The sequence below is a fragment of the Alexandromys fortis genome, unplaced genomic scaffold, assembly GCF_014885135.2.
Source record: "Alexandromys fortis isolate MF-2015 unplaced genomic scaffold, M_Fortis_MF-2015_v1.1 scaffold_296, whole genome shotgun sequence".
In the NCBI taxonomy this organism is placed as follows: domain Eukaryota; kingdom Metazoa; phylum Chordata; class Mammalia; order Rodentia; family Cricetidae; genus Alexandromys; species Alexandromys fortis.
In genome coordinates this window covers 358,826-369,465 of record NW_026068172.1, presented here as the reverse complement: position 1 = coordinate 369,465, position 10,640 = coordinate 358,826, and the positions used below count along the sequence as shown (strand labels likewise).

The 10,640-nt window shown below is 51.6% G+C and overlaps 1 protein-coding gene across 1 annotated transcript; it reads right to left on the bottom strand.

Moving 5' to 3' along the window:
- Positions 1-5,096: 5,096 nt before the first annotated feature.
- Positions 5,097-10,584, bottom strand: Smim7 (small integral membrane protein 7). The gene is made up of 5 exons (XM_050128433.1): positions 10,495-10,584; positions 10,366-10,407; positions 9,715-9,767; positions 6,710-6,800; positions 5,097-5,789 (listed from the first exon to the last, which is right to left on the bottom strand). The coding sequence occupies exons 1-5, from the start codon at positions 10,518-10,520 to the stop codon at positions 5,774-5,776; spliced, it is 228 nt and encodes a 75-aa protein (XP_049984390.1). The 5' UTR covers positions 10,521-10,584; the 3' UTR covers positions 5,097-5,773.
- Positions 10,585-10,640: the final 56 nt, after the last annotated feature.

Below are 10,640 nucleotides of genomic sequence, written 5' to 3'. Positions count from 1 at the left end.
CTGAGGAGCAGCTAAGACCTGTTGCTGTCCAGCACAGTGGCTGGCAGCCTCACCTCCCCAGGAAGCAACTCAAATGCAGGTTGGTGCTGGAGAGCAGCTCAGCTGGGGAGAACGAGCCTCGCGGCTACTGTGCACCAGTCTCTTGGGAACTGAGATTTTCCCTCGAGGAGAACCAGAAGGTCTAACAATTTCCCAGACTCGGGAAGCCCTGTAGTTCTGAGCTGAGGGGCCCCATCCCAGCCTTCTAAGGCAGCAGAGACAGGTTAGGGGAGGGGACCGTCCAGGCCAAACTGAGTGGTTGAGTCTGTCACACTCCCCCAAGAAAGCCCAACAAACTCACTGGTTCTCCCCACCAAATTGGGTGCAATCTTCTCTTTGGCCTATGACTGGCACTTTGGGATGAACAGACATTTTGGTCATGTCACCCCAGGAAAAGTCACCAAAAACGTGCATGGAAACCTAAAGAAGAAAAGGAACAATTGCATAGGTGTGCATGCCTGTCATCTGTGGGAAACAAGACTCAAATTCTGCAGTAATCAAACTGAGACTCTCAGTAGCAAAGGTGGCCATCCTGGGTTACATAAAATGAAGACAGGCATGAAGGCAGTCTCATCGAGGCCGGCGGCCTGCACCTTCAACTAGGTTTTGCTAGCACACCTTAGGGACTGGAAGAGCATTGCAGTTTGAGGGCCAGAGTGGGCGCCTCCACCTACCTGTACACACCTCACACCCTAGGCATAGATTAAGCAAGCCTTCCCAGTACTCTTTCATACAAGTCTCAGGCTGGCCTTGAACTCCTGGCTTCAAGCAATTCTCCTGAGCTGGATGGCCTGCCATCCCAGCAAGAAAACAAAACCAAACCTCAATGAGCAGTCAGGATAGTACACACACCCTCGGAGGTCAGAGGACAACTTGTGGGGTTGCTCCTTCCGTGTGGTACATGGACTCTGGGGAGCTCAGTCAGTCAGAGCAGCTGGCTACCAGCTGGGCCTTTGCACACATCGGACACTTCTTAATGATTTACTTTTGAACTTTATGCAAATGAGTGTTTTGCTTGTATGTTCCTGTATGCACCACAATGTGCAGTGCCCACAGAGGCCAGAAGAGTGTCAGATCTCATGTGGGTGCTGCAGACGGAACCCAGGCACTCTGAAAGAGAGAGCTCTTGACTGAGCTGAGCCATCTTCCCATCTTCCCTATGGTGTCTGAACTCAGTGTCTTAGGAATCTTCTCATGAAGGATTCTTGCTCTCCAAAGCTCTCAGGAGCTTGCCCTCTGCATAAACAAAAGCCCGGGGTGGGGTGTGAAAGCTACTGTGTCAGTCACCTTTGCATCCTGATTGTTTGTCTATGTAAACAGGGTGTCACTATGTCACCCTGACTGGCCTGGAACTCAACAGGTCCACCTCCATCTGTGTCCTGCGTGTTTGCGCCACTGGGCTTGACTTTGCCTTAGCTTTTTAAAGCCTGGCTCTGCTTCAGACACGAGGCACACCTTTCATCAAACAGGACAGGGTGAGGTGTCTAATACTTCATATAAACTTGGTGAAGATAAAGAAGTGGTTGGATAGGAAGGAAAGCGCCTAGCTGTCGCAGCTTGGCCCTGACTCAGGTCCAGTCATTTCAGAGGAGAGCCTGGCTATGATCAGTGAGTCCATCGTGCCTGGGTAGGGACTCTAGCTACCAGAAAATGAAACTGGCCTTCAGTCTGTTTCCCACATCACTGACCTGGTCAGCTAGATGCTTAGCTAGCTGAAGGCTGACCGATTCAAGGCTACAGCACTGGCTGCTCTAGCGAAGGGCCCAGGTTCCATTCCCAGCACCCATATGGTGACTCACAACATCCATAACTCCAGTTCCAGGGGACCAGCTTTCTCTTCTGGCCTCTACAGGCACTGCATGGATGTGGTACAGAGACACATACAGGCAAAACACTTATACACATCAAAAATATTAATCTTTTTAACAGTTAGCTGTAAGACACTAGAGCAATACTACATAAACAAACCTCATGTACCACATGCAGCTCCAGAAAGTCTCTGCCCAGAGTGACTATGGGGTGGAGGATGAGGGTGCTGGCCTGCTAACAAGTCCATTGGTTATAACCATTCAGTGACCAATATGTACAGGTGGAAAGAAACTTAGAACAAAGCGAGCAGAAGACCTGCTGCTGAGGCAGGACCAAGCATCCCAGAACACCTTCATTGCCATGCACACCACCAGATGAGCCGCCAAAAGCCACGCCATGTGACAGCAGTGTGACTTTCAAAGCCAGGAAGAGGGTGGAGGTGCGGAATTTGCAGGTGGGAGAACCAGGAAGTGTCCATTTGACCGCAGTATCTGCAGGATGCTGCAGAGAGGAGGACGGACTGCTGTGTCTGCCTGGTCAGATCATCACAGACAGCCACATGCATGCTGTGGACAAATTAAAAAACAATAAATACCCCCCCCAAAAAAAAACAGAAAAGCACCATGCCGGAAATTGATGCATTCTGAAAACTATCTTCTGGCCAGGCCAGCTACGGTGTCTGAGGTGTCACTCCCGGGGCCTCGACCAGGAGCCCTCCAGAAGCAGGGACAGTACATGGTGACGCCATTCCTTCCACTCAGGCCATGTTGGGACAGTGAAATTTAGCTCTCACCAGAGTCCAGATGAAAATGATGCAGCCCTTGACTGGCCACAGCTGCTGCAGGATAGCTATGCCCTGATGAGAGGCCCTGGACTGCATTCCTGGCACACCATGGCCTCTTCCACAAGCTCTTGCTCTTGGTACTGTCTTGGGGACTGTTGTACCCTCCAAGATGGGTCTTGCTTACCATGAAGCCCATAGAACCCCAAAAGCCCTAAAGAGTGGACACTGCTGCCAGCCTGGGGCATGGCCCTTCTGAGCTGCTCAGTGACCTAAGGCACCTCTCATCTGAAGAGCCTCAGGTCACAGGGCTGCCCCTGGGTCCTAGGTGATGCATGCAATTCCACAGTTCTCCGTTGGTGGCATACTTCCAAGGGTAGGAGTAGACAGGCCGCACGTTTGTCAAGGCAGTTGACAAAGCCACCTGCAGACATATGTCCTGCTTGTCAGTGTTGTAAGGAAGGGATAAAAAGAAGGTTTATCATTCAGGTTGTGCTGGGCAATGGGAGAGAGGAGACAGCACTTTTGCAGCTCAGAACCTGATGTAGGAGGGTCTTCTATCTATCTGTTGTTTCATTGGTTAATTAATAAAGAAAACTGCTTGGCCTGATAGGTCAGAACATAGAAGGTGGGGAAGACAGAACATAATGTTGGGAGGAAGAAGGTAGTGAGGCAGACGCCATAGCTCTCCTCTCCAAGATGGAGGCAGGTTAGAATCTTCCCAGTAAGCCACCACCTCATGGTGCTACACACATGAATAGAAATGAGTTAATCAAGATGTGAGAGTTAGCCAGTAAGAGGCTAGAGCTAATGGGCCAAGCAGTGTTTAAAAGAATACAGTTTGTGTGTTGTTATTTCAGGTGTAAAGCTAGCCATGCGGGAGCCGGGCAGGACGAAAAGCAGGCCTGCTCGCCTCCTCACTACAAGAACCTAACAAAGAAACTCCGTATCTCAGTGCTAAACCAGGTAACAGGTGTGAGCTTCAGAGTGGGGTTGTCACTTCAGGTCACACAGGTCTGGTGACAGCAGGGGAAAGAAGCAGCAGTTGCTCAATAGTGCAGTAGAATCACAGCTTCCAGAACCTCCCATATCTCAGTCTGGACAGCCCCCCAGCCACGCCCTCAGCCCGTTACTGGGGAATCTAGGCTGTTACTCTACCTGAACCACATCTCCAGCCCAAGAAGTTTCTAAACAACTTTCTAAATAGACACTTCTATGGGGCTGAGGACATGGCCAGGAGGGACTCTGGCCCAGCATCAAAAAAAAGAAAAAAAAAAAAAAAAAACAACCAGATAGATTTTCCACATGAACAGTGTCCAGAAATACTTATCCGAACTTAACGAGATAATAGTTCTCTAGAAGAAAATACAACGGAACGCAAACCCCGTGACAGCACAATTTATCTCCAGAATGAAGGGAAGCCTCGTCTCCCCAAACCATGGTCCTAAGCAGAGGAAGGCAGAAAGGCATCCAGGCTATACAAGGCTGGGGGATCAGCCAGCAGCGACATGAGTCTTTGTTCTGATAAGAGAGTGAAGAGGTCAGGCATGCTAGTGGAAAGGACGCAGTGGATGGCAATGCTTGCAGCAGCTGGGCAACCCTGAGCTTCAGTCTGACCTGGTTCAGTGACATCATCAGACTCTTTCACTCGCTGGAGCATCCTGCTGTAAAACACTATTATGGCTCGGTTCAGTGATGCACACACGTGATCCTAGCTTAAAATGGGTTGAGGCAAGGGGATTAAAGGTTCTAAACCAGCACAGACAGCATCAAGACAGTCTCAAAGACAAAAACAAAACAAAAAACCTGATGTGGTGGTACACAATTGGGATCTCATCTCAGCACTCAAGGGAGCCTGAACTAGCCTAGGGTACTTGAGGCCCTGTCTAAAAACAACCAAAAAGAGGGGCTAGAGAGAGGGCTCAGTGGTTAAGAGCACTGGTCACTCTCAAAAGACCCAGCACCCACATGTCAGCTCACATTTGGCTCTAAGTCCACAGCATGCACATGGTGCAGACATGTGTGCAGGCAAAATACCTATACACATAAAACAACAATATATAGAAGACAAAAACATCAGTGCTGTGGTGGCACATGCCTTTAATCACAGCACTTGGGAGTCAGAGGCAGGTAGATATCTGTAAGTCTGAGGCCAGCCTGGTCTACAGAGTTCAGGGACACTCAGGGCTACATAGAGAAGCCTTGCCTCCAAAAACAAACCAAATAAAAAAAAAATCAACAAAAACAAACCAAAATGAAAACTCCCCTAGCGAGCCAGCTGCGGCTGCCCTCAAATACCTCCTCTTAGCCTCTCAGCTGGTCCCTCATCTCAGCACCGATGGCATGGCGACCTCTGGATCTCCTGCATTTCAGCATTGAGCTCACCTCACTCAAACAGACTCGGAAACATGAGCCTTCGGAGTATACTGCCAATATCACAAGCAATAATGTCATGGCCACCAAGCAGTGATGGAGAGGTGGCCCCAAAGTCACTTTATTAACAATCAGCTTGAAAGTACAGCAAGGTGTCTCACTTGTCACCACCAGCAATTCTTCCAGAGAAGCCAAACATGTCACCCAGGCCCTACAGGCTATCAGCTTAGGGCCTAAAGAGGACGCTGGTGTCCTTGGGGCAGGACTGACTCTTTCAAGTCCTGGGGTGACTTCAGCTGCCCCAGGTGGACCCTGTCATGGGGTTGGGGGGAGCATTTGGAAGCAAGACTTCGCTGGCCCCAGCATGGCCCTGCAGTGCAAAAGCAGCTGCTCCCTGTCACAGCCAGCCCTGCCCCCAGTTCATGATCCCACTGATTAATAACAATCCGTACAAATCAAACCAAAGCAACCCCTAACAAGTCAACCCAGCAGCCAGGACAGGCTTCTGAGATGCTGGGAGAGGTGGGATGCCAGGACAAATGAAAGATTAGGTGTGTCTTTCTCCTACGGGAGCATGACTTTGTCCTGAAATCCCAGAGCAGAGCTGGAACCATGGCTGATGAGGGTCAGGTGGCTGGGAAGTGGGCCTTCTCCACCCAGATGAACTTGAGCCTTCTGGGAAAGTCCCTGGTTTTCCGGTGAGAAACACATTCTTGAAATCATCAGAAACAGAAACGGAGCCTAGACAGCCAGTGAGCTCTGTCTGGGTTCTCAGGAGCCGAACAGTCTGGAAAAGTCAGGGAGGAGAACGGCCATGAGGAAGGGAAGCAGGATACACACTCAAGACCAGCCTGGGCTACATGGCAAGGCACTATCTCGAGCACACTGTTGGGGGTTCATTCCATGATCATCACCTAAAATCATTTCGGGAGGTCTCATCATTACTGTCAAACCCGAGCCACAGAACAACATGGTGGAAGGCGAGAACCGACTCCTGTAAGCTCCCCTCTGGCCTGCACACGTGCACTGTCACCTCCCACACTCCCATTTCACACTGGGGCCTGTCTGCCGGGGCCGGTTCAGATTCCTACCGCACTATCCACAAAAATCACTCAGGGTCCTAGGACCCACAAGTCTGTGGCAGAGCTATCCTAAGTTTGAGGGCAGCCTGGCTTACACAGTCAGACTCCATCCCCCAAAATTAGTTGAAATCATGCCAGGCATGATGGTATACTCCTTTAATCCTAGCACTTAGGAAGCAGAAGCCAGGTGGATATCTGTGAGTTCCAGGCCAGCCTGGTCTACAGAGCAAGTTCCGGGCCAGCCAGGTCTACACAGTGAGATTCTGTCTTAAAAAAACATCTAAGAGAGTGGCCATAAAACAGAAGCCAATTGTGACCGTTCCTGCTGGCTTCTACCAAGGCCTTTGAGAAAGGAGTCCACAGCCTGCTGGACATGGGAGCCACCACCAGTATAGGTTAACACAAGCAGCAGGAATGGGACAAACATGGACAGGTGGGACCTGGAGCCCACACTCCAACCTTGTTACAAGCAGCCTGGCAGAGACCCAGCACCCTCACAAGTCACTCAGGGGTTGGCAACACACATCAGTGGGCGCCTGCTGCCAAGTCTGACAACCTGAGATGGATTCCCGAGACCCACATGATGGGAAGAGAGCCGACGAGCACCAAGCAGGGCGGGACTCACACAATCATGCAGAGCATCATGAACACATTCCACAGGGCGATGAAGATCCGGAAGTACCGCAGGCTCAGTAAGAACTCCCGGATGTTGTCTCCTGTAAAGCCAGAAAGCATGGTTCAGAAGGCCATCACCCTGCTCACTGCTACCCAAACACTGGCAGTTCCTGAACAATCACTGGGGATCACAAATCCCCAAAGACTCGGACTGGTGCTAGAAAAGGCACATGACTTAAGTCTGTCTAATAAGAGTCTGTCCTGGGACGTGGGCTCTAGTTATCAGGTCCAGGTTTGCTAGACTGAGAATTTGCCAGCTCTGGGTCCACAGCACAGCATAAACCCAGCACCTGCCACCACTCGTTTGCCTACTTGGTTGTTTTGTTGATTTTTTAAAATGTTGACTTTTCATTCATTTAATATTTAGATTTTTCAAGACAGGGTTTCTCAGTGTAGTACGAGTGGTCCTGAAACTCCCTCTGTAGACTGGGCTCATCTTAACTCACTGAGATCCGCCTGCTTCTGCCTCCTGAGTGCTGGGACTAAAGGCGTGTGCCACCACCAGCTAAAATGTTGACTTTTTTTTTTTTTGTTTTACTTTTTTTTTTTTTTTTTTTAAACATAGTAAGGCATGTTCAAGTCAGAGGGCAGACTAGGGGTCAATTCTCTCCTACAGTGAGAAACCTGGGGATTGAACTCACACCATCAGGATTGGTGGCAACTGCCTTTGCTGGCTGGACCATCTCAGTAGCCTCTGCAGGTTAGGCTTTGAGACTATGTCTCTCCAGGGCTGAGGCTGGCTCGGAGTCTGAACTGCCTCCACACTGCCTGCTTAGCCCCCCACCAAGTAAGACCTCAGAGGCCCATCACCTGTCCTGATTTTTAGCTGAGTTTTGTCTTGTTTTGCTTTGTTTTGTTTTTTGGAGACAGAGTACCACGTAGCCCAGGCTAGCCTTGAACTCACTATGTAGCTGAGGATGAGCTTGAGGTCCTGATCTTTCTCAAGCGCTGGGAGGACAGGTGTGTGCCAACATACCCAACTCACTGTTTTTATGACCCGGCAATAATTTCACATCTCAAGTGGGGGAAAAATAGAAAAAACATATTATGTGAGACACAAAAATGACACTCGGGCACAGTGGCACCTGTCTGTAACTCTAGCCCTCACCAGGTTTGCCAAGTTTGAACATCCTGGGCTATAATGAGCTCTTGCCTCAAAAAAATCAAAACAACAAAGTGAGCCTAGAGACTGACTTTCTAGAAACTTCTTCCAGGTCTGAAGTCAACCATCTTCGTTTCTCCAGAATCAAAATAACTGCTGATTAGGTGGTCTATGGGGTGATCCCAGGGCAGCACCTGCAGGCAAGGGCTGTCTGTGAACACCTGGCAAACAAGGTTGGAACCGTTGGCAGCCACCTGCCACCCTTGTCCTGCTCTTCTCACTGCGTGCGGGTTCCCATGGTACCCGCTTAGCAGCCAGCAGCACCATTTGTCCGTCTCCAGTGTCGTCTGCTACCGCACCACTGCGACAGGGACAGACACTAGGAGAGATGTTTAGAAAGCACCCGTGAGCAAAGCCCAAACCCTTGTACCAGGCTGGCGGGGTGGCTCAGCTACAGCACAGGTGTGTGTGTGCGCGCACGCGTGCGTGCGTGTGCTCGCATTTCTCATAAAACAAGAAAAACTTAAGACTGCTCCTCACAAACAGGACGGGAGACTGGGCCAGTCCCTGGTTCCTCAGTTCAGATACACAGGGAAAACAAGACATGTATACCTGCCCAGAAACGCTCCAGGACAACTGGGACATACGTCTGTCAGCCTCTTAGGCAGCCAATGAGAAGGCTCAGGTATTGAGGGAAAGAGGCACAGGAGAAGTGACTGCAAGTGCACATCTGCAGAGGGGACCCACCCGAGGAGCTGCAAGGGCTGACTGCTGCACACGCGTGGCCCCGCCCTTCTGTGAGGGTGCTCTGGCCAATCCCGTACTGTCAGCCTGTGCACACAACCTCCTATATGAATGGATGGCTAGGATGATAGCCAGGGCCTGGCTCATGTGCTCATAAAAATGCAGCCACACGGGTGAGACAGCTTAGTGGGTAAAGGGACGTGCCACCAAAGCTGGAACCTGAGGTCAGTCCCGTCCCCCACAGAGTGACCTGAGTTTGATGCCTGGGACCCACATGACAGAAAGAGAGAATGGACTTCTGCAGCTGTCCTCTGCATGACATCATGAGCACTCCCTCACACACAGGGCATGGGTGCAGGACAGGGGAGGGCAGGAGGAGCAAGGCTGGAGGAGGCCACTGCGACCGCACGCGGGAGAAGGCAGAGGCTCCAGATGGCCCACAGTCTGACCATTTCTGGGAGGGTAGACAGATGGATGGGAGGGTGGCAGGATAGACAGATGAGCAGGTGGGTGGGTGGGTGGAGAGGAAGGGGATGGGTGGGAAGGTGGATGGGTGGGTAGGTGAGTGGCAGAGAGGGTAGGTGGAGGGGTAGGTGGGAAGGTGGACGGGTGGGAGGGTAGGTGGGTGGGTCGGTAGATAAAGGGGCTTCCCCAGCACCCGATAATCCAGGAGCGGTGACAGGGCCCTGCAACCCCAGCACTCAGGAAGTAGAGACAGGAGAACCAGGAGCTTGAGCTATTTCAGGCTACAAAACCAACACCAGCCCAGGATACAAGAGACCGTGCCTCCAAAAAAGGTAGAAAAAAACAAAGAAAAACCCTGTTTCCAATCCTGACTCTTGCCTCCTGCTCCTTCCAGCCTCAGGCTTTGTTCCACCATGACTGGTCACTCAAAGGGCCTCTGCCACCCTCCTGTCACCCTGTGACATCCTCTGGCTGGGATGTGGTGGGCACACAATAAAGGTGATGAGCAAGGCACGGCACCCCTGCCAGTCCAACACCTAGGAGGCTACATGCAGCTCCACAAGTGTCTCAACAGTAGAAGGAAGAAAATGAGGGAGAACAGGGCCAGCAATCCGACCGTGTAGATAAGCAGGAAACATGCTTACCTGTGCTGGGTTCCCTCGACTCCTCCCCGAAGCCTTGTGTGTCCTTCTTTTTCCTATGGGAACATAAACACCTCTGGGTCTCCTGACCCTGTCACCCAGCGCAGAAGGCCAGAACCTACCTCCGACTCGCTGTGTGACCTGAAGCGACACCTCTCTCAGGGACACTATTCACCAGCCTAGCCATCACAGCTGGGATCACAGGGGGATCACAGTGGCCCCAAACGCCGGTGAAAGACATTTTTGAGTCATGAGCATGAGGCTCTTTGGAGGTGCAAGCAGAACCCAGGAACAGAGGGTGCAGATCTTTTCTTTAATACTAATTTGTGACTGAGAGGAATGAGTGTGACATGCTATACAGCATTTGTGTGGAGGTCAAAGGACAACCCACAGGAGTCGGGTCTCAGCTTCTACCATGCAGGCTCCGGGAATCGAACTTAGGCACTCAGGCTTGGCACCAAGCGCCTTTACCCGCTGAGCACCTCCCGGCCAAGAGACAACAGATTTAAACAGTCAAGGCCTTGGTAGGCAGCACGGAGGCGTGGCTAGAGGAGAACTGGAGGGGCGTGGACCACGCTCGGGGCGGGACTAGCCGTGACCTAGGGCGTGGGCGGGGCCTGGGCGTGGGGACGCCGCCCAGGGCGGCCTACTCACAGTTTAAAGTTGAGAACAGCCCCGGCGTTCATCAGCAGCGTCCTGTGGAGGGATAGTTACGGTCACTAAGGCCGCCCCCGCCCCGTCCGGCTGCCACTCTCCAGCCTCCGACACCCTCACTCTTATTACCCAAACAGCAGGATGTCTCCGATCATCCTTACAGCCGAGGAGGGCGCCCGAACCGGAAACGGAAGCCGTGGGGAGGGGCGGGAAGAGTCACACGAGGCGACCAATACCGAATCAACACTAACTGGGTTCCGGATGGAGCGTGACAT